At 38.0% G+C, this 21,666-nt stretch overlaps 4 protein-coding genes across 5 annotated transcripts; 3 read left to right on the top strand and 1 right to left on the bottom strand.

Annotated features, from left to right (window-relative positions):
• The first annotated feature begins 43 nt into the window (after positions 1 to 43).
• ranbp9 (RAN binding protein 9) lies at positions 44 to 10,903 on the top strand. Its single transcript, XM_057334577.1, has 14 exons — positions 44 to 665; positions 1,910 to 2,021; positions 2,344 to 2,396; positions 3,818 to 3,985; positions 4,507 to 4,529; positions 5,390 to 5,574; positions 5,704 to 5,816; positions 5,941 to 6,049; positions 6,139 to 6,293; positions 6,443 to 6,584; positions 8,342 to 8,463; positions 8,891 to 9,042; positions 9,204 to 9,315; positions 9,406 to 10,903. The coding sequence occupies exons 1-14, from the start codon at positions 449 to 451 to the stop codon at positions 9,534 to 9,536; spliced, it is 1,794 nt and encodes a 597-aa protein (XP_057190560.1). The 5' UTR covers positions 44 to 448; the 3' UTR covers positions 9,537 to 10,903.
• Positions 10,904 to 10,954: 51 nt separating this feature from the next.
• Positions 10,955 to 12,593, bottom strand: nol7 (nucleolar protein 7). Its single transcript, XM_057334578.1, has 8 exons — positions 12,374 to 12,593; positions 12,117 to 12,177; positions 11,806 to 11,861; positions 11,686 to 11,714; positions 11,533 to 11,581; positions 11,336 to 11,457; positions 11,167 to 11,244; positions 10,955 to 11,069 (listed from the first exon to the last, which is right to left on the bottom strand). The coding sequence occupies exons 1-8, from the start codon at positions 12,496 to 12,498 to the stop codon at positions 10,996 to 10,998; spliced, it is 594 nt and encodes a 197-aa protein (XP_057190561.1). The 5' UTR covers positions 12,499 to 12,593; the 3' UTR covers positions 10,955 to 10,995.
• Positions 12,594 to 12,988: 395 nt separating this feature from the next.
• epdr1 (ependymin related 1) lies at positions 12,989 to 14,915 on the top strand. Its single transcript, XM_057334443.1, has 3 exons — positions 12,989 to 13,384; positions 13,637 to 13,845; positions 14,015 to 14,915. Exons 1-3 carry the CDS (start codon positions 13,137 to 13,139, stop codon positions 14,203 to 14,205), a joined length of 648 nt encoding a protein of 215 aa, XP_057190426.1. The 5' UTR covers positions 12,989 to 13,136; the 3' UTR covers positions 14,206 to 14,915.
• A 167-nt stretch (positions 14,916 to 15,082) lies between these two features.
• On the top strand, positions 15,083 to 21,558 carry stard3nl (STARD3 N-terminal like). Of its 2 annotated transcripts, XM_057334047.1 has the most exons (9): positions 15,083 to 15,204; positions 16,276 to 16,534; positions 16,721 to 16,798; positions 17,271 to 17,348; positions 17,576 to 17,629; positions 17,719 to 17,836; positions 17,987 to 18,088; positions 20,144 to 20,195; positions 20,281 to 21,558. In XM_057334047.1, coding segments are annotated over exons 2-9 (669 nt in total). In that variant the 5' UTR covers positions 15,083 to 15,204; positions 16,276 to 16,348; the 3' UTR covers positions 20,282 to 21,558. The 2 variants fall into 2 exon arrangements, with proteins under 2 accessions (XP_057190030.1, XP_057190031.1); XM_057334048.1 differs by lacking the exon at positions 20,281 to 21,558 and having other exon boundaries at positions 20,144 to 20,196.
• The last annotated feature ends 108 nt before the right edge of the window (positions 21,559 to 21,666 follow it).

The raw sequence follows: 21,666 nt of genomic DNA, 5'->3' as shown, positions 1-21,666 counted from the left end.
TCTAGTCATGTACCAAGTCCTCGAGGAAGTGTGACTGGACCTTGAAAGAACCAATCAGATCGCAGGATTTCGCACTAACAACAAACAAAAGATCGGGCTTCCCTCTGCTGCTGTCATTTTATCTCTTTAACCCCAGTTAGTTTGTCTGATCTGCTGCATGTCGTCTTGAAAATCAAGGATCAACTTTCTGGATGTCTGTTGTGTCTTTATTAGCTGCCGTTTTGGTGTATCGGTGTGATTCATATTCTCTAGCGTCTTGCTAACTCTATCAGTTCGCCTGTTTGTGGCTAATCGCAGTTAGCCGACTGGCTATCCGATCCGAATTAAACCATCTAAAATCTCAGCGGTGTCTGACAGTGGTCGCGTTTGCCACTGGACACAGTTAGAAAGCTGCCCAGCTAAAGATAGCTGGCAAGCTGTTGGTATTGAGGACAGAAATCGGATCGCGATGTCAGGACCGTCATCGGGCTGTGGGTTTCTAATGTCCGTTGTCGTCCACGGAGACTTGGCTCTCAACGAGCAGGAAAAAGAGCTCAACCAGCGACTTAGACGCCTTTATCCGGCCGTCAACGAACAGGAGACCCCTTTGCCCAGATCTTGGAGCCCCAAAGACAAATTCAGCTATATCGGCCTGTCTCAGAACAACCTCCGGGTGCATTATAAAGGTAACGTTAACGATGCTAACATCAACCGAGGACAAACAGCAGAATAGCAAGTTGTTTACAAGCTACACATTAAGGTCATTAGCGAGGTTAGCTCGTGTCGTTTTGCACAGTTGATTTATGATATTTAAAAGAAAATATTATTGGCTACACTGTGCTCGTTTTGTCCTTTGATCGAACTGGTTTGCTTCCCTTTTATGCTTAAAATCGTTATGAAATGGGGACGATCTTCGATCATCGAGCGTACTAATAGCCTATGTCCGATCAAACTAGTTAGTAACGCAGCATCTTGTTTCAAAATAGCCCCCCTTTAGCATAATTTAGCCTCATTCCTGGGCTGTAAATTAATTTAGCAAAAGTTAATAATAAACTACTGCTTTTGTGTGTGCGCGCGATGTTGTTTTACGTATAATATAATATATATCAATTGACATGTAGCAGTAGGAGTTGAACGATCTTGAAAGTATAAACTTCGTATACTGTAGCAAAGAAATGGTGGTGAGTTTTAGCAAGCAACGAAGATGCTTCAGTCATTTCCGGGAAGCGCTAAATAAGTTTCACTGCCGAAATTCAGTCATTGTGTGCAAAGGCCGTGTTTTCATAGAAATTGCCGATCTTCCTTGACCAGACTGTCAGTGAGCAAGCCTGGTGGATAAGATCCAGCAAGGCCTGTATATGTGCGCCTGCAGAGGCAGATTGTCTGCCACCGCATTTGTGTAAGGCTGTAATAGGAATATGGCAGATAAAGAAGAGCTGTAACTCGTTTGTGTAATACATGTAGTTGTTCAACAAGCTTCTGTAATACACTGATTTGGATTCTTGATGGCGGTCAGTGAAGTGTTTGCCACTTCCCTTAGCTGAGTCATAAAGGCAGGCCACAAAATTATTGAGAGTGCTGATGACAGGTAGAGTTCAGGTAGACGGACTTGTAGGCCAGATCTATTAAAATATTTTAATAAATCTATCACCTTGTGTGTTTATTCATTATATGATTATGTCTAAACTGCATGCCACCAATCTGTTGGTTATTAATTACCATGCATATTCAGATGAAATAAGCTGTGCCATTTAAAATTTGAATGCAAATGTGCTTTTGCCTGGCAAAATGTCATCAACTCCTATTATACGGGTCTCACGGCCAAAATATTGATTGTATTGTTTTTGATGACGGTACACTGTTACAAATGTTCCACATGCTCCTGGTAAGTGATGACAACTATAGAAAAACTTGTGTTACTGTCATCCAGGTCATGGAAAGACTCCAAAAGATGCTGCATCTGTCCGTGCAACACACCCTATTCCAGCTGCCTGTGGGGTCTATTACTTTGAGGTCAAAATCATCAGTAAAGGACGAGATGGGTAAGTAAAGGATATTTTTACTATAGTTTACAATTTGATTTATGATGATGAAGAGAATAATTTGGCCATTTGTTTTACTTATCTCAGTGTTTTTCCAAACCTGTATATACTATAAACCGTCATTGAACAGAGAATACCTGGATATTTCGCTTTTTTGTTAAATGGACAAAATAACAGCCTTCGTTTGGAATGACATTAAAGTGGAACTGTATTTTCAATAAAAAAAGAGCATCTAAATTTAAATTTGCTCACATTAATAGTACCATGGTATAGTGTAATTCTACCTAGCTTTCTTTAAATGCATTTTGTGTCTCATGATCAGGTACATGGGGATTGGCCTATCAGCTCAAGGTGTCAACATGAACAGACTCCCAGGTACAACAGATTTCAGATTTTAAAGATTCATTTTTATTTGTCACGGTATTAATACTTACATTTACTGCAACATAAGGTATGTTATGGGGTCAAATTGTGTCTGAAGTATTTGAGACACATTTTCTTCCTGATCCATTGAGGGACAGGGTTAGTAGTTTGGAGGAAGTTAGTTGGCATGTTAAGCTTGATGACACTGGGTGGTTCCTCTGTGGGGCTGCAGCTTGCCAGAGACATAAGAGCTGAGAGAGAGCTCAGTGATGTCTTCTAGGGGTGGGCGGTGCAACCAAAATCTCATTACATAATGAGTATTTTTTTCAGATTTAAATGAAAATAAAATTAAAACCGTAAGACTAAAAAGACAGATGAATACTATTAAATGGGTTAAAATCTAAATTCTAAGGGCCAGGGCCCGGTTGCATAAAGCACCTTAAGTGTAATTTTCCCTTAAGTGTGTCCTTAAGTATATCTCAAGTTTTACTTAAGTTATTCTCCTATTGTCTTTGGTAAAGGAAAATCACCCCTTAAGTGTCATACTTAAGGGAAAAACTTAAGGTGCTTTATGCAACCGGGCCCAGATCTGCTAAACGGTGCAAAATAGCACAAGAGTGCAATAAAAAAAAAATGCGCAGATGGGAGTGGAAATTTCTGAGGGTTTTACTACCAAAACACCGATGCAATATCGAATTCCCATAATGACGAACGCAATCTACTAGGAGCAGCGCAAGTGCTTTGGGCGTTAAATAAAGCTGCAAATACCAGTACAATAATGAGCACAAAACCTTAGTAAGTCGCGTACTTAGTAACGTACTTCGTAGTAATTCTCCTCCCATAAAATTTGCGTCTGAAGAGGAAACTCTTACATATGCATATGCATTAAGGTCAGTCGCAAAAACAGCCGTGTCCATGCCTTTTCAGCGCTAATTTTCACTGCGTGTCTTTAGTAAATACCGACACTAGTTTCTTAACGCCAAAAAGGCATTTATGCTCTCACAAGCTGTTAGTAAATCTGGCCCTAAATGTGGCAAATCTAAATTTAAAGGCGTGTTATAATAGCCAATATACACATCTGTGAATTTTCTATTGATGCTATAATTTGCTTGGCAACTGTACACTTGGCACAGCATGAAGCACAATTTCACATAATCCTTAATAACACGTGATTCCTCATCGGCTCACTCTGTATTTTTATATTATTTCGTGAATAATCTCTGTCACATGTAAATAGCAGAAATCAGTCATGCCCACTAATAGCAGCACGAATCTGTCTTATGTAAAATAAACGGTATTGCAGTCTTGTCAGCTGGCACATTTCTGCTAGTACATCTTATATACTGTCATACCGCCCTGCCTTACTCTTAGGTTGTGTTTTTCTTCTTCATTGTTGTCCAGAATGCAGTATGTTTACAATGTTCTGTCCTTAGGTTGGGATAAACACTCATATGGCTACCATGGGGACGACGGCCACTCTTTCTGCTCTTCTGGCACTGGGCAGCCTTATGGTCCCACGTTTACAACAGGCGACGTGATTGGCTGCTGTGTGAACCTTATTAACAATACCTGTTTCTACACAAAAAATGGCCACAGTCTAGGTATTAAACATAAATGAAACTACTTTGGTGAATATGCAGCGGAATAAATTCAATACAACGGAAGTGGAAATTATAATTCAAACTTGAAAGTACCTAAAAATGTCAATGAAATGTATTTGTGGCTTACATATGTTTCAATGTACGGAGATTGGGTTTGTTGGAAAAAAAACAACAAACGGACATTAAAGCAATTTCACAACTGTAAAAGATGTCATAACACCTAATATTTTTATTTTGGGGGTGTAAACTATTTAATATTTTAAAGAACACTTTCTGGTTCTAGAGAAGTCTGGTTCTAGTTATCCTTTAATTGTTGTTGTCTGCACACTTGTGCACAGTTTGTTTAATCAATGTAATAGGAATAGTATATTTGTTATTTAGGTTGTTAGCTTTTTAGATGATATCCACAGATTACATAGGAGGTATAGCAGCAGTTTTGGTCTTAAGCACATAATGAAATCCCACATTTAAACCGCTTTAATTGACTTTAATGATGCAATTGTCTGTTGTTATTTTTTCAGGGATTGCTTTTACAGATTTACCGGTAAGTCCTCTTTATATCTTGTTATTGTACATAATATTAGTCCTATTGTCTGTGTTAAGGTCATAGGGTAATCTGTTATTTGTTTTTTTGTTGACCGCTCCAACACGCCTCCATTTTAGATATTGTAGGGGAAACCATTAGCTATTGTTTTGTCTTTTCCTTCCTTGCTTTATTTTTCAAGATGATGGACTGACGGTCCCAAAGCATTTCTCTCACTGAATGAACAGAGGCCTGTTTGGGGCTAAAACAATAATCCATTGAGCAGAAAACACAGTTGGCTGATGACCAGCATTCATGTTACTCGGAGTACTTCTGTGAAGTATGTCAGTTTAGCAGCCCTGACCTTTCTTTCTATTGAGCCATGAGCACAGACCCTTTCAGTTTTTTTATGTGTGTTTGCCCCCTGAGCTGACCGCTAAAAACATTTTAATTATACAGTTTTATCTTGCATCCTTGCCCTTTTTTTGCCCCTTTTCTCTGTAACATTACCTGAAGTGTTCGAGTGGCCAAGTTGCATATGGTCTCTTATGTGTTAAACCTGAGCAGAGGCACAAATTTGTCTTATTGTGCTGATGTGTACATCATTACTTTATCTAGCGTATCTAAGTCAGTTGCTGTTGACTACACTACTGTCTAAACAAACAGATCTGATTTAATCTGATTGCGAAATGTCTGTCCTAAAGATCAGATTGAAACCAAACTGGATTTAAATGGAGTGTCAACAAACTTATCTGAGGGTAGTATAGGTATTCCTGTATAACAAGAAAGAAAATTTTAAAAGTTAAAGATTGAACTTCCTTTAACTTTAGAGGAGAAGTTAAATAAGCCTGTAAATGTAATCCACATTATTTCCTTTGCAGCCCAACCTGTACCCCACAGTGGGTCTACAGACCCCAGGAGAGGTCGTGGATGCCAACTTTGGGCAGCACCCATTTGTCTTTGATATTGAGGATTACATGCGTGAATGGAGAACCAAGATTCAAACCCAGATTGACCGCTTCCCCATTGGGGAGAGAGAGGGAGAATGGCAGGCCATGATTCAGAAGTGAGTACTTTCACTTTTTTGAGTACTTTTTAGTATGGTTGACATCGATTTAGTCAACTGATTGACATTTTTCTGCATATCTCTACAGTTCATGGTAATTTATTCGCTCTGTTCGGTATCTCTGTTTAGAATGGTGGCCTCATATCTGGTTCACCACAGCTACTGTGCCACCGCTGAAGCCTTCGCTAAATCAACTGACCAGGCCGTACATGAGGAACTTGCTTCTATCAAAAACAGACAGAGTCAGTTACATAACTAAAATCAAATCAAACGGATCGCTTTTAATTTTACTTTTAGCAATCAGGGTTGCTAACACAAAGGTTGAGGTTTATTTCAAAGTCAGTGATTTTACATTTGCGATTGCAGAGATCCAGAAGCTGGTCCTGTCTGGCAGAATGGGAGAGGCTATAGAGACCACTCAACAACTTTACCCCAACCTGCTAGAGATAAGCCCAGACCTTCTCTTCATGTTGAAGTGAGTCGGATGGGTGAAATACCGCCATAAATACGCTATGCATTGAGAATGTATTTATGAAGAGCGTGTTTGTCCATGTTCTTTTCCAGAGTCAGGCAGTTTATTGAGATGGTGAATGGCACTGACAGTGAGGTCAGGTGTCTGGGTGGGAGGAGCCCTAAGTCACAGGATAGTTACCCAGACTCCCCACGCCTCTTCAACAGCCCAGTTCACAAAGCCAGCAATGCCCAGGCCTACCAGACAGGTATCATACCAAAGAAGTGCATATGCAGTGGCAGTACATTAAATGAACATTGAAATCTTCAAAAATGTTCAAACAGAGCAGTATAACTGCGAAAGGGAGATGTTGTCATTGGTTCTTCATTGATCACATGTGCTTCCCTCTGTCTGTAGGTTTTGATAGTAATTACTGTAATGGAGTTTCATCAAGTAAAGGTCACACCGCAGCTCATAGTCACAAGCCGTGTCCCACTGCCCTGCCGAGCACCGATCTTGGGGTCCTGAATGGCAGTCGGGGCCAGCAGACCAGCGTGGGGTATGTCTTTGTTCCGTAGTACATAGAAATGTACAGATTTCACATTTTTATGTTGAGCTTAACAGTTTACTTAACTGCAGTACTTTTACAATATTTAAATTACAAATGGATAGCACAGCGGGCAATTATTGTTCATTATAAAATAGTTTTAAGGAAGGGTTGGGCAATTCTGTCCAAAATGATTTTTGTTAGGCTGGTTGAAGGTCTCTCCACATCCTGATGGCAATCACTAAGCAAAAAGTGGTCTAAAGATATTTTTTTAGTTTTTATAGTCTGTAGGACCAGCTAGCTGTTTGTCCAGATAGCAGGCTACCGTTAGCATTTTCCGAGAAGACAGCCTTTAACCACAAATTAAAATAATTTTCTCCCTTTCACCCTAAGCTGTATGACACACAAAGATACTGAATGGCTTCAGAAAGCTTAGAAAGTAGTCATAGGTTTGGAGAACAGTTGCCTCACAGTTAAGATGGCAATTCCAGCGTTATTGACATGACATAAAATAAAATGCTCAGAGAATGTATTTGTTACGAATATATTGAACCATCTTGTTTATATTTTACTAAACCCTTGAAGATAGAGTTTAAACTTTAGAAAAAACGTCAGTCTATAGGGCTTTTCACACTTGAAATCGTTAACACCGGGTTATTCTAAACCCCAGGTAAATGGAGTCCTGGGTTATCTGTTTCACGTTTCACACTGCTTATAATTTACCAGCGGATAAGAGATAACCCTGGTTATTCATAACCTGACAATTCACACTGTACATCACTAAACCCTGGGTTAACATTCTTATTTGCATATTTGCGGTGTCAACAGTCATGATTGGATAAATACTGCAGCGTCAAACTGACTGAATAAAAATACTGCTTGGTCCCTTTAAATAACCAAATACCTTGTTTTTCCGCATCCGGGGGAAAATTACGCCTCGCAAATCCTTTTTGGCTGTTTTAAGCCTCCTAAGACGTTACTTACTCAAATATATAAAAAAACTCAAAGGATTGTTTACACTGCGCACGGAGTTTCTGTGATTGTGCATAGCTTGTGAAATGAGGTAAGCGCTGTTCAGTTTTTTGGGTGTCCGTTGCTAAGCGTCTGGTCGTATCATTCTACCCCTGCTTGGTTTCACACTGCACACGTTTGGCACCGCAATGCAGGGTTAACCCTGCGAAAGCGGTGCTAACCCCGGGGTTTAGAATGACGATAACCCAGGGTTAAGCGTAGTGTGAAAAGCCCTTATGAAGTATGAACAAATTTTCTATTTAAAAAAATGGGAAATAAACATGCGTTATGGATGTGACAAAAATGGACACAGTTTTTTGAGACAACTAATTTTGTAGGATTATGTGAATTAAAATGCACGAACATAAAGCAATAATACCCAATGAATGGAGAAGGGATGCCTCTTTATAGAACATAAAATAGTTGCTTTATTTATTACATCTGTCCATTTATGAGGAATATGTACCGTTTTGGATGTGACAATCCTGAAAATGGCACTTACCTAACTATGAAAAATCATGCACTTTACAAACAAATGCTTTACAAACTTGAAGAGAGACCTCACATGGGTTGATATCTCTGCTGTTAGCATAGTAAAACTTTATTTTTTAATTGTAAGGTTGAAATTTTCACAGAATTGCCCAAAACATCTTAAAAAAAAAATAGTGCCACAAGTTTAGTTTTCGTTGCCTGTTTTCTTTAAGGTAGATGATGTCGTCGTCATTTTTGTGTTTTAAAATGTTGAATCTGTCTCGCAGCACTGAGGTGGAGATGGAGGTTGATCACTTCTCAAATGGGGTGTCTGAATCCTCTTCAAATGGATTTCTGAATGGCAGCTCTACACCCGGGGCAGAGCTGGAGGACTGTGATGCAGATATGGGTTAGTCTTACTCATAAAACAAACATCTATGGAAGTACCTGTGTAACGACCTGTATAAGATAGGACGACCATATGTGCCATTTTTCTCGGATATGTCCTGGCCAGGATTTCTAAGCTGCATCTCAGTTCGAAGGCTGCCTGCGACCTCCGGAGGTGGCCTTTTTCGGGCGCATACGTCATCGCGGTTCTCATTTGAGTAAACATTTTTTATCTTAAAACGTAATCATTGTAGTTTCATTATTACCTTGAAATGTAACTGTTGCTTTCCCAAAATAAAACCTGAAATAATAGAAAATAGAAATCCTGGCCAGGACGCGTCAGGAAAAAATGGCACGTATGGTCACCCTAGTGTAAGAAATCTAAACCCTCTGGTTAGTTGTATTATACAAATAAGTCAGACTGAATGTATAAAACTGTCTTTGCACAGAGGTGGACAGCACACAATCTAAGAGGCAGTTGTGCGGGGGGAGCCAGGCAGCCATTGAGAGAATGATCCAGTTTGGTCGAGAGCTACAGAGCATGAGCGAACACTTGCGGCGTGAACGGGGCAAGAATTCGGCCAATAAGAAGATGCTGAAGGTACTGACATCATAATACACATGTTCATATAAAGGTGTAGTTTGTACTGTCATTGAAGATAATCTTACATAAATTGCATTTAAACATTTTTAATGATTTAAACCCAGTATAAAATGTATGTCCTAAATAAAGTGTTTTTATTATCTTCATTCTTCTTGCAGGATGCGTTCAGTTTGCTGGCATATTCAGATCCATGGAACAGCCCTGTGGGATACCAGCTAGACTCCATCCAGAGAGAGCCTGTCTGCTCCACCCTCAACAGTGCAATATTAGGTACAGCTTTAGTGTTTCTGTATTTAAGACATTAATGTTTAGCCTGTACTATGTGCATCTTACATGGATGTTGTTTTTTATTTCCCGCAGAGACTCATAACCTGCCAAAGCAGCCTCCTTTGGCACTCGCCGTCGGCCAGGCAGCCCAGTGTCTGTCCATCATGGCTCGCACAGGCAGCGGATCCTGCGCCTTTGCATCAGTGGATGATTACCTGCACTAGCCCCAGGAGAATCATCCTCTCAAAAGATTACATGACCATCCCAGACTCCCAAAAAACTGGGGCCAGCTTTGAAACCGTGGCCTGATGAACTGAGCCTCCATGTGGCCAAACCCATCCTGGCTCTCTGATAGACTGGATCTTCTTCACCCAGGCCCAACCCGGCCTAAAGACACATTGGGAGAAGAGGGATCCTTCTAAATCCCAAATCATTATGGTCTTTATTTTCCTTTTGTCTCTTTTATTTTGGGGGGGAGGAGGTATTGGGTGGGTGGGGGGGGTTCAGCAGGCTCTGATTCTGTTTCCTTATTTACAAGGCATGAGGAAAATTATGACAATGTTATTATCAGTAAACTTGCATATAAGATATATTTGTTCTTGGTTGAAAGCTGGCAGAGTGAGAGGCCGAATTACTAAGGTCCCAGTGCAGTAAAACCCTGCTATTTTCAGGTCTCAGCTTGTGTACTTTACCATTAAAAATGAAAAAATATTGAAATTATATTAACACAAGGAGTGGAACATTTAGTTATTTTATATTGAAAACCTAACACTGCTGGAGTCATTCTTAGTGGTGGTACTTAGAATAGAGCATTAGTGTGAGCTGTATGAGTTACGCCCTTATTTGTGCAAGCGCACCCTCCCTCTGCCAACTGCACAGCAGGATTGTTCACACACTTTGATTTGTAATTGTATTGATGTCTATGGTCTTTTCATCCACCTCATCTTTTAAAGGTTCCTCCTATTCAGTCATTCTTTTGTCATCGTTGCCTGCACTGTTTCTGTGCGGTTCGGACAGGAACGTGGTAATATAAGGTCATATCTAGTCCAGGAGAGGGCAAGCCTGCTCCATTGTTTTATCTCCTCCTGTTTAAGCCCTAAGATCATCAGTACTTTTAAAACAAGGAGAATGGTACAGTATTGTCATCAACGCTGTCTTATCATTTTCAGTAATAAAACATAAATACCCAGTTAAACAAGATATCAGGTCTGTGTTTCGGGCAAACGAGGAACTGGCTGTTGTTGTACATTAGTGATAGTAAAACCAGCGAGTTCCTGTGTTTTAAATCAGGATTACTTTGAATCATAGCCGTACTGAGTGGCTCTTGTAATATAAACCTTTGAATTGTTTTAAAAGCTCTTTAAGTCAATCAACTACACATATCAGTCCTTACCTTAGTTTACATTTATTGAAGTACAGTAAACATTTGTATACTAGATACAAATAATTGTTTTATCTTTTCATTGAACAAAAAGTGTTCATCTTAAACTGCTGTGCTTGTTTGATGAGAAACCATCACAGTGCAGAAATAAATCATATGATTATATTGAACTGCATAAAGAAAGTTTAAAAGGAGGGTTTTCGTGTTAAATTTTTTTTGATGGAAGCGTTCTTCGGACACGATCTCTACGAGAAACAGTTAAACCGTGTACAATCCATTAACTCTTTCTCCTGTTTCAGGTCTCAGGAAGGACCCAGTTTCTGTTTGTGTCTAAATCTTTTGTTGGACTTCTCTGCCTTTTCTTTAAGGTCAGCACCTGTAGATAAACAAAGACAGCTCAGCCTACTGCTTTCCACAACTAATTCATGCTAAAGACAACACATACGAGTTGAACATGGAAATGCAACACTCACCTAATTTGTTATTTACAAACTCCACAGCTGCACCTTGATTTAAACCTCTTTTTCGATTAAGGGATAGAATCTCAGAATCTGAAGACACAACAAAACATTATTATGATCCAGGATTATTAAGAAATCTGTTTGAAATAAGAGTTAAACAGCAAGTGTCATGTTTTCTTACTAGTTGTTCTTTGGGTTCCTGGTCCATAAAGGCGAGATTGAATGAAGTCTGAGGCATGTTGCTGCAGTGATCTGGCAGATGAGTTGTCCTTCAGCCTCATCACACTGTAGCTGTCCTGTAAACTAAATCACATGGTGCACACTCACCATCTGTTACACTTTCAGTAAAATTACACTAACCGGTAAATCTTATTATACCTTTTGGAGATGGCCTCGGCCTCACTCTCATTAACTGTCTCTTCGTCATCTGTAAGACATCGTACTGTATTTGTGCCAAGGTTCTTTCAAGGTTTTTTTTTTTTTTGAAAAGTGAAAATGTAAAATTGTACAAAGATTTATTTTTATTTTTACCTTTGTTGTTGTCAGATGCTTTAGACTGTCTAAAATAATGAAGACATTTTAATGACATGACAAATAACAATAAGATAATGACAAATAATATAACCAATTCCGCTAACTTGTTAGACTTACTTTTGAGGTAATGTATCAAATTCTTCCAGAACATCTTCAGGAAGACACTTTTTTCTCTACAAAGCAACACAGAATTGATGTATGATTTGGCTTATGCAAGTGTTTAGGTTTGAACATGAACATTGAATGCTTACAGTGTTATTGGCAAACCATGCCATTGCTTAAGGTATGCATTACTTCCTGACCTTTTTCAGATCAGATTTAGTCGTGCTCTCAGATGTTTAGTATATAATTAAATATGGATTATGTCAAACCGAATACTTTCAATATAAAAAAAGAGGGAAAAACTATATAGAGAAAACAATGTTTACCTTTTGCTCTTGGAAAAGCTGCTGTCTTTTCCTTCGTTTCTCCTTCAATAGGAGTTTTTCTCTAAAGGTAAAGTGACACTTTTAGGAAACACACAAAACTGAAATGAGACGGACATGCCTCTGCTTGGTTTACTTGGAGTTGGCAAATCACCCACGTATGCATGACCGTCACATGTATGGCATTTTTAGGCATAAGTAAGAGATTGTTTAAGACCCTGCATCAGCTCATGTGCTTAGAGTAAGCCCAAATCACATACCTTTTATCTGACTCCAGCGCATCCTTGACGCTTTTCAACGCAGCACTTTTGGATTCATCAAAGGCGACCTCCTCGGGCAGTTCATCTTCACTGGACTCAAACTGAGTCTGAATTAATTCAGACATTCTGTAAAACTGTTTAAACTGACAAAAACTTGACTTCAGTGCCCACGTTGTAAGTGATTTGCCATGTTAAAAGCCAACAACATTAGACACACATTAAAGACAAACAAACCAAATCAGAAGTATCGCAGATATAGATGCTGCCATCTGCTGGTTCGGATGTCTCAGTTATATCTGGCCGTAAACAAACTGACACAAACGGCGCCGTTTATTATAGCTCATCTCAAACAAGCTAAAGCTTAAATATACAAAGCATATATTTCAGAGAGACAATTATACAAGCATAAAATATAAGCATTACCCATTTCTATTATTTATAAATAAAATTATTAGTCAAGTCTTAATTATTAGTCAAGTCTTTATCACTACTCTTAATAATAATCTCAATGTTTATTGTAAATTCTCATGGTTGATTATAGATAACATTTTTAACGTTTTTTAAATAAGAAAGTGGGAAAAATAAAAAAACGATTATTTTTCAGGTCGGATGTTTAACCAATCAGTGTTACCGACGTTTTGTGACAAGCGTGCGTGCGTGATTAGCCTCTGGTCCAAACCTTGGCCAAAACTACTCCAATAATAGCAATCAAATCGATTAGATACTTTTATTTTCATGTGATTTTTGCCTCGCACCTATAGACATGTTAGGTTTCGTTGTATTTATGCTTACATTCATCTGGTCGGCGACGGTAACGTTACCCTGCCTGGGCTATCCCGCGTCAGAAGCTCCGCCGGTGCAGCCCTGTCTCGCTCCGTTACAATGGGAGGGTCGTACCGTTGAATATGACCACAGCACAGGCAGAAACACACGGGCAGCGGTCTCCTACGATGCTCAGAATCAACAAATTAGGGTCCTGGAACAGAAGACAGGACACACACCATGCAAGAAGTACGCTTTAATAAAACATTACGTGTTCTCATCACTGTGCACTTTTGTGTTGATGCAGCACAAAACTCGAGCTGCTCATATTCATCTAGTTAAATGCTTTTTATTAAGGTCCAATGTGCTATAGGTGTATGTATGTATTATTATTATACTCTACTCATTCCAGTGTTTTGTTGTTGCGTAAGAGATGACGTCATAACAGTCAGAATCGTGTGCAAGTTTAAAGCTTAATGTTGTATTCTTATTTCCTTTAAGGTTCTACGAGTACATCTACCTGTACAAAAGTGGAGTGTATTTTCAGATTGAACAAGTTACTAAAAATTGTGCAAAACTCGCTCTAACCGAGGCCTGGGACCCTTATGACGTCCCTCTGAACTCCACATATGAGGATCAGTACTTCATTGGTGGACCTGGAGACACGATTGAGGTCCAAGAATGGTCTGATCGTAAACCAGCTCGCAAAAGTATGTGTACATATCATTTGTGGGGCATTTATTTAATTTTAGTCAGAAACTAAAGTTTTGAACTAGGACCTCAATCCTAATGCACAAATGACCTTCTTTTATTTCTGTCTACCGAAATAATAATGTAAGGAGCAAACCTCGTATAATGGTTTTTATGTGTTTCTCACAGATGAAGCCTGGGTGGGTGTGTACACTCTAAAGGACTGCTATCCCGTGCAGGAGACATACACCAAGAACAGCAGTGTGACAACGTCCACTCGCGTCTTTGACCTTCAGATGGGCATCAGTGACCCTGGGGTGTTCATTCCACCCAGCACCTGCCAATCAGCGCTGTCTGAGAAAATGGTGCCTGACTGCTGAACACCTCATTTATCTCTGCTCCTTATTAATAAACACCAGGGCTATGCGTTACATATACTCAATATACTCTAGATTAATCATAAAAAGTAGACTTACATCTTTGAAATGTACTGATATTACACTGCAAGGGAATGATTACAGTCACATAAACATAATTTGGTGCAATTACATTTCCCAAGAATATTCATATTCTGGTTTTACTGTCAATGTCATTGTTCTAAGCACAATTGTAACGTTGAAATATGGAAATGGTGTTTTGCTTCACCAGGGTGAACTAATTTAGCACTTTAATTTTAGAATTAATTATCAATTCAACTACATATTAAAATGATTTTTATTTTAGAAATAATCAGTCCGACTACTTTATTTCATTCTTTCTTTGAAGCAGATTTACTGTGTGACTGCTGCTTTTACATTTTGTTTTCAGGTAATTTGAATCCAATAAAATGCTGTTGTTACTACTGTTGTAAGTTTTTCTGGTTGATGAATCACTATTTGCCTTATTATTTGAAAACATAGAATTTTGTGTTGTTTACAGACAGTGTAGCCTACATGGAGCAATAAAACGTTTAATTAAAACCTGACTTTTATCTTTACATGATGTTTACGTTGCATCTTGAATTACTTTATTAATAACATATTTATGCTAGCAGAATATTTCATTGTCAAATAGGGAAATCGCGCTCTTATTCATGGTATATAACTAAATTATGAGTGAACTTCTCTGCCAGATATTTGTGGACATTAATATATGTTACAAAGGAATCTAAAACGTTTGTTGTTTGAGTCTTTCTTGTCTAAATTTGGAGTTGTTTGTACACCTGCCACAGTTCCGGATTGCACTACATATCCCAGAATTCCCTTTCCAAAACAACATCGCACTGTTTCCTGTCCGACTGAAACGAAAGTCATTAGATGGTGGTGCGAGAGTTTGGTGAACACAGATGATCGTTCAATGATCGCCTAAATACAACGATTTGCATAGGATTACAAACCAAGGTAAGTAACACGATCGCAAATTGGCGTTGTATTTTGAAATCAAAACGTGGCAGCAAAATCTCGGTGAACCGGAGCTTGTTAACAAGGCTGAATCAATACAGCCAAAGAGGATTGCTTGCTTACAGGATTCGTGATTGTTCATTATTTTTAACAGTTTTAAGATTTTAAGACTGTCATCTGTGGTGTGTAATTATGGCAGTGTGTCAGAGATTTAACATTATAGAAATCTGCCCTGCTTTCCCTGTTGTACGATAGTGTCATGCTAGCCTCTAGTATGCAAAATACTAATCAACGCTCCGAAACAATCAGTACACGTAATACACAATAAACACTCATACGTAATCCATCTTGTACCGTGTACAAAGTACATTACTCATAATTACTGTACTTTCATATTTTTGTCAATAGATGAAACGAACTAGGCCCGCTTGATGCCCATAGATATTAAATGATCCATTGATAACACTACAACATATATTTATTCATGTAAAGTGTTGACCAGTTAATCATAATAATAACAGCATTAAAAAATGAATTGTTGTGTTTCTTTTTAAGGCAGAAAAATCCGGTTGAACCAGACATGCAGTGTGGGAATGCAAACAATGAAGTCTTAAAAATGCCACTGCTGGTCGTTTTTCAGTAAATGACAGCAATAGGAGGAACTTGGCTAACAACAGACAGTCACTGTTCTATTAAACCCTCTGCTATGTTCTTCAGGGTTTTCTGGAACTTGATGTCGGACTAACCGGGCAAAAACATAAACAGTTACTTCTCATGATAGTTATCAGTAGAAAAATTAACCATTTGTTCAATTTAGTTACCGATCTTCTAATCCGAAAAGGTTATTCTAAAGGCGCATTCATTTTTATGTTATATTTATCCTGGTCTTTTTCGATTCAATCTTCAGCATTAGTATTTCCTCATTTGGTGTCTTGAAAAATGTCCACTTACTGACTGTGCAGGTTTTATAGTGGGGGTTTCGTTATCGTGACAGATCATGTGACACCCATACCTTTAAACATGTCCTGCCACTGTGTGAAATGTCTCCACTATCTGTGTGTTTCTTCAAAGCTGGTCATGACTGCAGAGTCGGACTTTCCGGAAAGCGGAATGGAGTGACATGATTGGATGAGACTGAGGAGTCATGGCCAGCCAGTGCAGCAGCAATGTGGGGGGTGCGGGCTCCATTCACTCCACTCCCCTTTCTGCCCGCATCGAGTCATATGAAGCAGGAGAAAAGAAGAGCATCTCAGATATTCGGAGAACCTTCTGCCTGTTTGTGACCTTTGACCTTTTGTTCGTCACTTTGCTGTGGATCATTGAGTTGAACGTATGTTGTAGCATCTCGTATCCCCTGGCTCTTGCTACCAGTATAATGTCACGAATGTTTAAATGACATCGTGTTGTAGAAATATGCAGCATATTCCTACCAGTTCAATAGTGACTTATTTGCACTTACATTCTGGTTAGATGAGCACAGATGAGATGTTTCTTTGTTTTGTCTGTCCTCCTCTAGGTCAATGGAGGTATACAACAGCAGCTGACGATAGAGGTGTTGAAGTATGACTACCACAAATCATTTTTTGATATATTTGTAAGTACTGTGCAATACTACCCGACATCCTTTTTTGAACGTACTGTAATTTTTACGGGCATTTTACCAGCATCTAAACCGTAAACGCTTTCCTGTTCAGTAGTTTATTCTCTGACTTAAAGGAGTAGTTCACCTTCAAAATGAACATTCTGTCATCATTTGCATGCCCTCTTGTCATTTCAAACCTGTAGAAAATGAATCTAACTATGTTAAGCATTTGACTGTTACTGTATGTTAATATGAAGCATTTTAAAACCGCTACCCAACATCATTGTCTACATGTTAAATGCAACAAATCCTTCATGTGATGTTGATAAACCAGCCCTTACAAGTACAGTACAGCAGCATGTCTTCCCTATAAACATATACACAATATGTTATACTGTATTTTAGAACTACATTATATTACATTGCTTATATTACATTTCCTACCATATCACATTTTTTGCAATATCTGTTGCTGTGTCCTCAGCTCTTGGCAGTGTTCCGTTTTGCAGCCTTGATTTTGGCGTATGCTGTATGTAAGCTGCGTCACTGGTGGGCTATTGCGGTAGGCAGACTTCTCCTTTACTTCTCACCACCCTCCACTAGAGGGCACTGTTGCTTAACTTTTTAACAAGCTGCACCACTTGACTCTGTTTTTTTCAATGGGTCTTTTTCTTTCATTGTTCAAAAAACGAACTGCTTAATCTCTACTATTAGATAAATAAAGTAATGTATGTTTAGATGTACTCATTATTGTAATGGTAACCGTATTGCCACATTTCTATATTACAGATAACTACAGCCATCACCACTGGTTTCTTAATAGTTAAAGTGATTCTGTCTAAGGTATGAGATGGTTTTCATACTATTTTTTTCCTTTTGCATTTCACATTCTATTTAGTTCACAATTACCAAAAATTCTACTCGTTGTCCAGCTTCTGTCTCAGGGGGCATTTGGGTACTTGTTACCCATCGTCTCCTTCATTCTGGCATGGATAGAGACGTGGCTCCTAGACTTTAAAGTCCTGCCGCAGGAGGCTGGTGATGAAATCAGTGAGAGTCAAACTTCTAATAACACAAATTAAACAAACATATAATAATAACTGCTTATGGGTGATAGTATAACTTAGCTCACTTTCATTTTGCATTTGTTCTTATGTAATTTTCATGATATTTAGCTAACACGTGTGTCCTGTGTGATAGGACATCTTTCAGTGCAGCATGCATCAGATCAAGAACCACTCTTATATCCAGGAAGGGCAGTTTCAGAAGGCCAGTTCTACTCCCCTCCTGAATCCATGGCAGGTAATGACTTGACCCTGATCTCTGATGAAACACATGAGTATCTTCTATAATATGTATTGCAAGTTATGTTTATGAATGTTATATCTAGTCTAGCCTTTTGCAATCGTGCAACAAATGGTTTGTATATCAAATCAAAGATTTTTTATTTAACACAGTGTTTTTGTTTGTGCGTGTGCGTGTGCGTGTGCGTGTGCGTGTGCGTGTGCGTGTGTGTGTGTGTGTGTGTGTGTGTGTGTGTGTGTGTGTGTGTGTGTGTGTGTGTGTGTGTGTGTGTGTGTGTGTGACCTTTAATTATAACAGTTAAACTGAACTCATGTTCTCACCCTGTTCACGTAACAGTAACTGACATATTTCTGAGAATTGCCGCCTTCATAGTTCAGGTGCACTGTGGTCAATGGTGGAGATATTAATGGATAATATATCTTGAGTTTATTACAGTGCACTTCAGTACAGTGTACAGCTAAAAAAGATTAATGCATAGATTTGATCATTTTATATACATTTATTATTATACGGGACTGAAATGTATATGAATAGTTTATTTGCAAAACAGATAAATGAGAAAAATCATGTTTTTGTGTTTTATTGTGTTGGTTAGCTATTTTTTTGAGTTATTATAAAAACATGATTTTTAAAAAAGTAAAAAAAAACGGAGTTATTGGTTTTTGCAAATATAAATGTAATGTTAGAATACAGTTCTAAAATAATTCAGAGACCACTCGAAAATTCAGTTTTTCTGATTTAATTATATGTTAACTATTTTGTCATTCTTTGAACTATTGACAGCATTTCTCCCAAATTGCAAATAAAAATATTTGCAGAAAATAACTGGACAAACGGGTCAAAATAACAAAAAAAAGTTTCCTCAGATCTCGAATGCTGCAAAGAAAACAAATTCATATTCATTTTTGAATAACAACACTAATGTTGTCACTAATTTTACATGTATTTAATGGAAGATAAGATGTCTTTCACATTGCTGTAGGGTGACTATGTTACTCCTTAGGTTTGCCTTTGCCACAATTCAACAGACAATAAAATGAATTGACAACAATACATGTAGAAATGCAGATTAAAGATAAATTTGAAGTGATCTCTGAATTTTATCCAGAACTGTATATATTTATTTTCAATTATATAAAAACACAATAAGCTGTTTGAGTACAATTTTGTACAGCTTTGATAAATTTCATGTTTTAACATCTCCAAGGCACATTTGCTTCAGATTTTATATAATATCACTCATGACTGGGATCACTACTATATACTAAAATATTAACCCAGGTTTTAGTTTTTTAATAGACATCCTTTTTATCTTGCTCTGATTACAAAATATTTCAGACAAGCACATCCAGAAATATTTTATTTTTTACAAAAGGCCTCTTTCGTGTTAACCCAGAGGCCAATGATATTCTTGACCTGGTTGATTGACATCTTTACTACATTCAACTACACTTTACTACAATCTTTACATTTGGCTCAGGCTTTTCTATGTTATCATAATCTTTGGGTAGATTGATAGATTGGTAGATTTAAATAAGAATGAAATCAGAATAAGAATTAAACCAGTAATGACCTCTGAGGCATCAGCTCTTTTGAATTGCTTTATGTATCTGTCATGTTTTAAATTTATATTACCGCGGGGTTTTCTTTAAAGAGCTTTTTCTTCTTTGTCCACATTGGGGTTTGGGTTCAAAGTCTGACTGACACCCTAAATGTATAGGGTTTTATCTACATAATGTTGTAGTTATTTCAACAATTTACAGCAAGTGATGTGTTGTAGATTTGAATGATCATACTGCATCTGCATCACAGGAACTGAATATGTATAAATATTTAAATGTTTATTTTAGTTTCATTTTGCATTTCGTTGCAAAAAATATATTAAAAAATCTGCTCATTGGTACCTGTATATTTTTTGACTGTCAGTTTTAACAGTAAACAGACATGTTGAGTTGGCCTGCAGTGAAGTAATATGTTCATTTCTTTAACACTAATTACAAAAAAATTAACCCTTATCACTAAAAACCTAAAACTCATCTTCTGTTTCTGTAGACTCTGATGAAGACCTTGATGATAAACATGATCTGGAGAAGCCCATTGTCTAGTAGGTATTAAAAGATATTCTTGTGTTCAATCAACTTTATTTTCTTCCTGTAAATAATACGATTTCTTTTATCCTTTTTTAACAGAAGCTCAGACCACTACTCAGAGTTCCGGGGTCTTACAACAGCCGTGTCCGGGGCTACTCATCTTGTCCTTGCTTGAGTTTGAGTTAATTGAATTAACCCAAGTCAAAGCTCTTAGTAAAATTTTGTTTTTTGTTTACGTCTTTATTTTTACCACGGAACAAAAAGCATTCTGTTAATTGTGCAGTGCTTATTAAAAAAGAATGAAGGATTTTAATGTGAACTATACAGTGTGTATATGTAAAGTCTATAATCTAGGGATGATATCGGAGCTCATCGCGAGGTTTTTGTTTACATGTTTATGTTGTTCTCAGCTCTGCTCCTGCACAGTCATTGCAGACCCACCGGTTCATGGTGTAAAATCCACATGTCTGCATTAAGTCTATAAAGGTTTTTTATGTCTTTGATTGCATACGCATCACTGGACAGGACCTCAATGTGAATAACAGTTTAAGTCTCAGGTCAGCACTGCCACTGATTACTGTGTGAAGATTTGCTGTTCTTTCTTTGATTCTCTCATGTTTTTTCTGTTTTAATGCCTTGTCTATCAGTCACTATAGTGTGTGGAATGAACATTGAGTGACAGGAGGCTTGATTTAAATATGATTTTGTTTACTTCCAATATAAAGGACTCGCCTCATTTTGCACGAAATATTCTTAAAGGAGGGATTTACAGTGTACGCATGACTAGTGATCTGATTTTATGTTTGTTTTGGGGTCATATCAGAAAGCATTCCTGAACACTGAACATCTTATGTTTACTTGTGCCACACTTACAGAATACGGGTCTATGTACCTGGTGCAGGTCTGGGACCTCCGGATTGCTTAAAACAGTTATCAGATCTGCTATCTTCATATGCACCCATAAAGCCTTGTATGTTGGACAATGTTAGTCTGTATTTCGTTCTGTATTAAAACAATTACCGTTTTTCTTAAGTGTGTGCCTTCATGTTATGCAATTTTGTTCATCAGTTTAATGCATGCATAGATAATGGATTGCTTTGCAATGAATGTGAAGATGAGAAAAACAAGTGCATCGGAAACTGTCGCTAAGAGTCAGTTTGCGCTCTCACGAATAGTGCAGTCAAACCTCCTTGCCCACAAATAACCGCTTAGATGAGCAAGACAAACACCCTGCAGCCGCTAATACATTATCAGCAAATCATGCTGTGGTTAAACTGGTGCATGTTTTCTTTCCAGCAAGCTTGTACATACCCGACCACATTTTCCTGCCACAGCAGTTTCGATCACCGTGGTGATGTTTTTAAATGTATGATCATTAAAAAAAATGATAACAGAAATGTATCGTGTACTGTTACTAATAAATGTAAACCATACACAAAGTGTATCTGAGATATTTATAGTAGCTTTCTTCGAACACATTTTTTC

Source organism: Triplophysa rosa, linkage group LG5 (genome assembly GCF_024868665.1).
Source record: "Triplophysa rosa linkage group LG5, Trosa_1v2, whole genome shotgun sequence".
In the NCBI taxonomy this organism is placed as follows: Eukaryota; Metazoa; Chordata; class Actinopteri; order Cypriniformes; family Nemacheilidae; genus Triplophysa; species Triplophysa rosa.
Note: the sequence above shows the minus strand (reverse complement) of the source record. Positions and strands in the feature narration are given on the sequence as shown.

Excerpts from the sequence above, each read along its gene's own strand:
- ranbp9 (XM_057334577.1), top strand. The coding sequence starts at position 449 with ATGTCAGGACCGTCATCGGGCTGTGGGTTTCTAATGTCCGTTGTCGTC. Across the intron at positions 3,986-4,506 it reads AAAAAATGGCCACAGTCTAG|GGATTGCTTTTACAGATTTA; the intron begins GTATTAAACATA and ends TTATTTTTTCAG. Across the intron at positions 8,464-8,890 it reads GGACTGTGATGCAGATATGG|AGGTGGACAGCACACAATCT; the intron begins GTTAGTCTTACT and ends GTCTTTGCACAG.
- nol7 (XM_057334578.1), bottom strand. The coding sequence starts at position 12,498 with ATGTCTGAATTAATTCAGACTCAGTTTGAGTCCAGTGAAGATGAACTG. Across the intron at positions 11,715-11,805 it reads TTTGATACATTACCTCAAAA|ACAGTCTAAAGCATCTGACA; the intron begins GTAAGTCTAACA and ends TCATTATTTTAG. Across the intron at positions 11,070-11,166 it reads GTTTGTAAATAACAAATTAG|GTGCTGACCTTAAAGAAAAG; the intron begins GTGAGTGTTGCA and ends GTTTATCTACAG.
- epdr1 (XM_057334443.1), top strand. The coding sequence starts at position 13,137 with ATGTTAGGTTTCGTTGTATTTATGCTTACATTCATCTGGTCGGCGACG. Across the intron at positions 13,385-13,636 it reads GGACACACACCATGCAAGAA|GTTCTACGAGTACATCTACC; the intron begins GTACGCTTTAAT and ends ATTTCCTTTAAG. Across the intron at positions 13,846-14,014 it reads TCGTAAACCAGCTCGCAAAA|ATGAAGCCTGGGTGGGTGTG; the intron begins GTATGTGTACAT and ends TGTTTCTCACAG.
- stard3nl (XM_057334047.1), top strand. The coding sequence starts at position 16,349 with ATGGCCAGCCAGTGCAGCAGCAATGTGGGGGGTGCGGGCTCCATTCAC. Across the intron at positions 17,630-17,718 it reads TTAAAGTGATTCTGTCTAAG|CTTCTGTCTCAGGGGGCATT; the intron begins GTATGAGATGGT and ends CTCGTTGTCCAG. Across the intron at positions 18,089-20,143 it reads CCCTCCTGAATCCATGGCAG|ACTCTGATGAAGACCTTGAT; the intron begins GTAATGACTTGA and ends CTGTTTCTGTAG.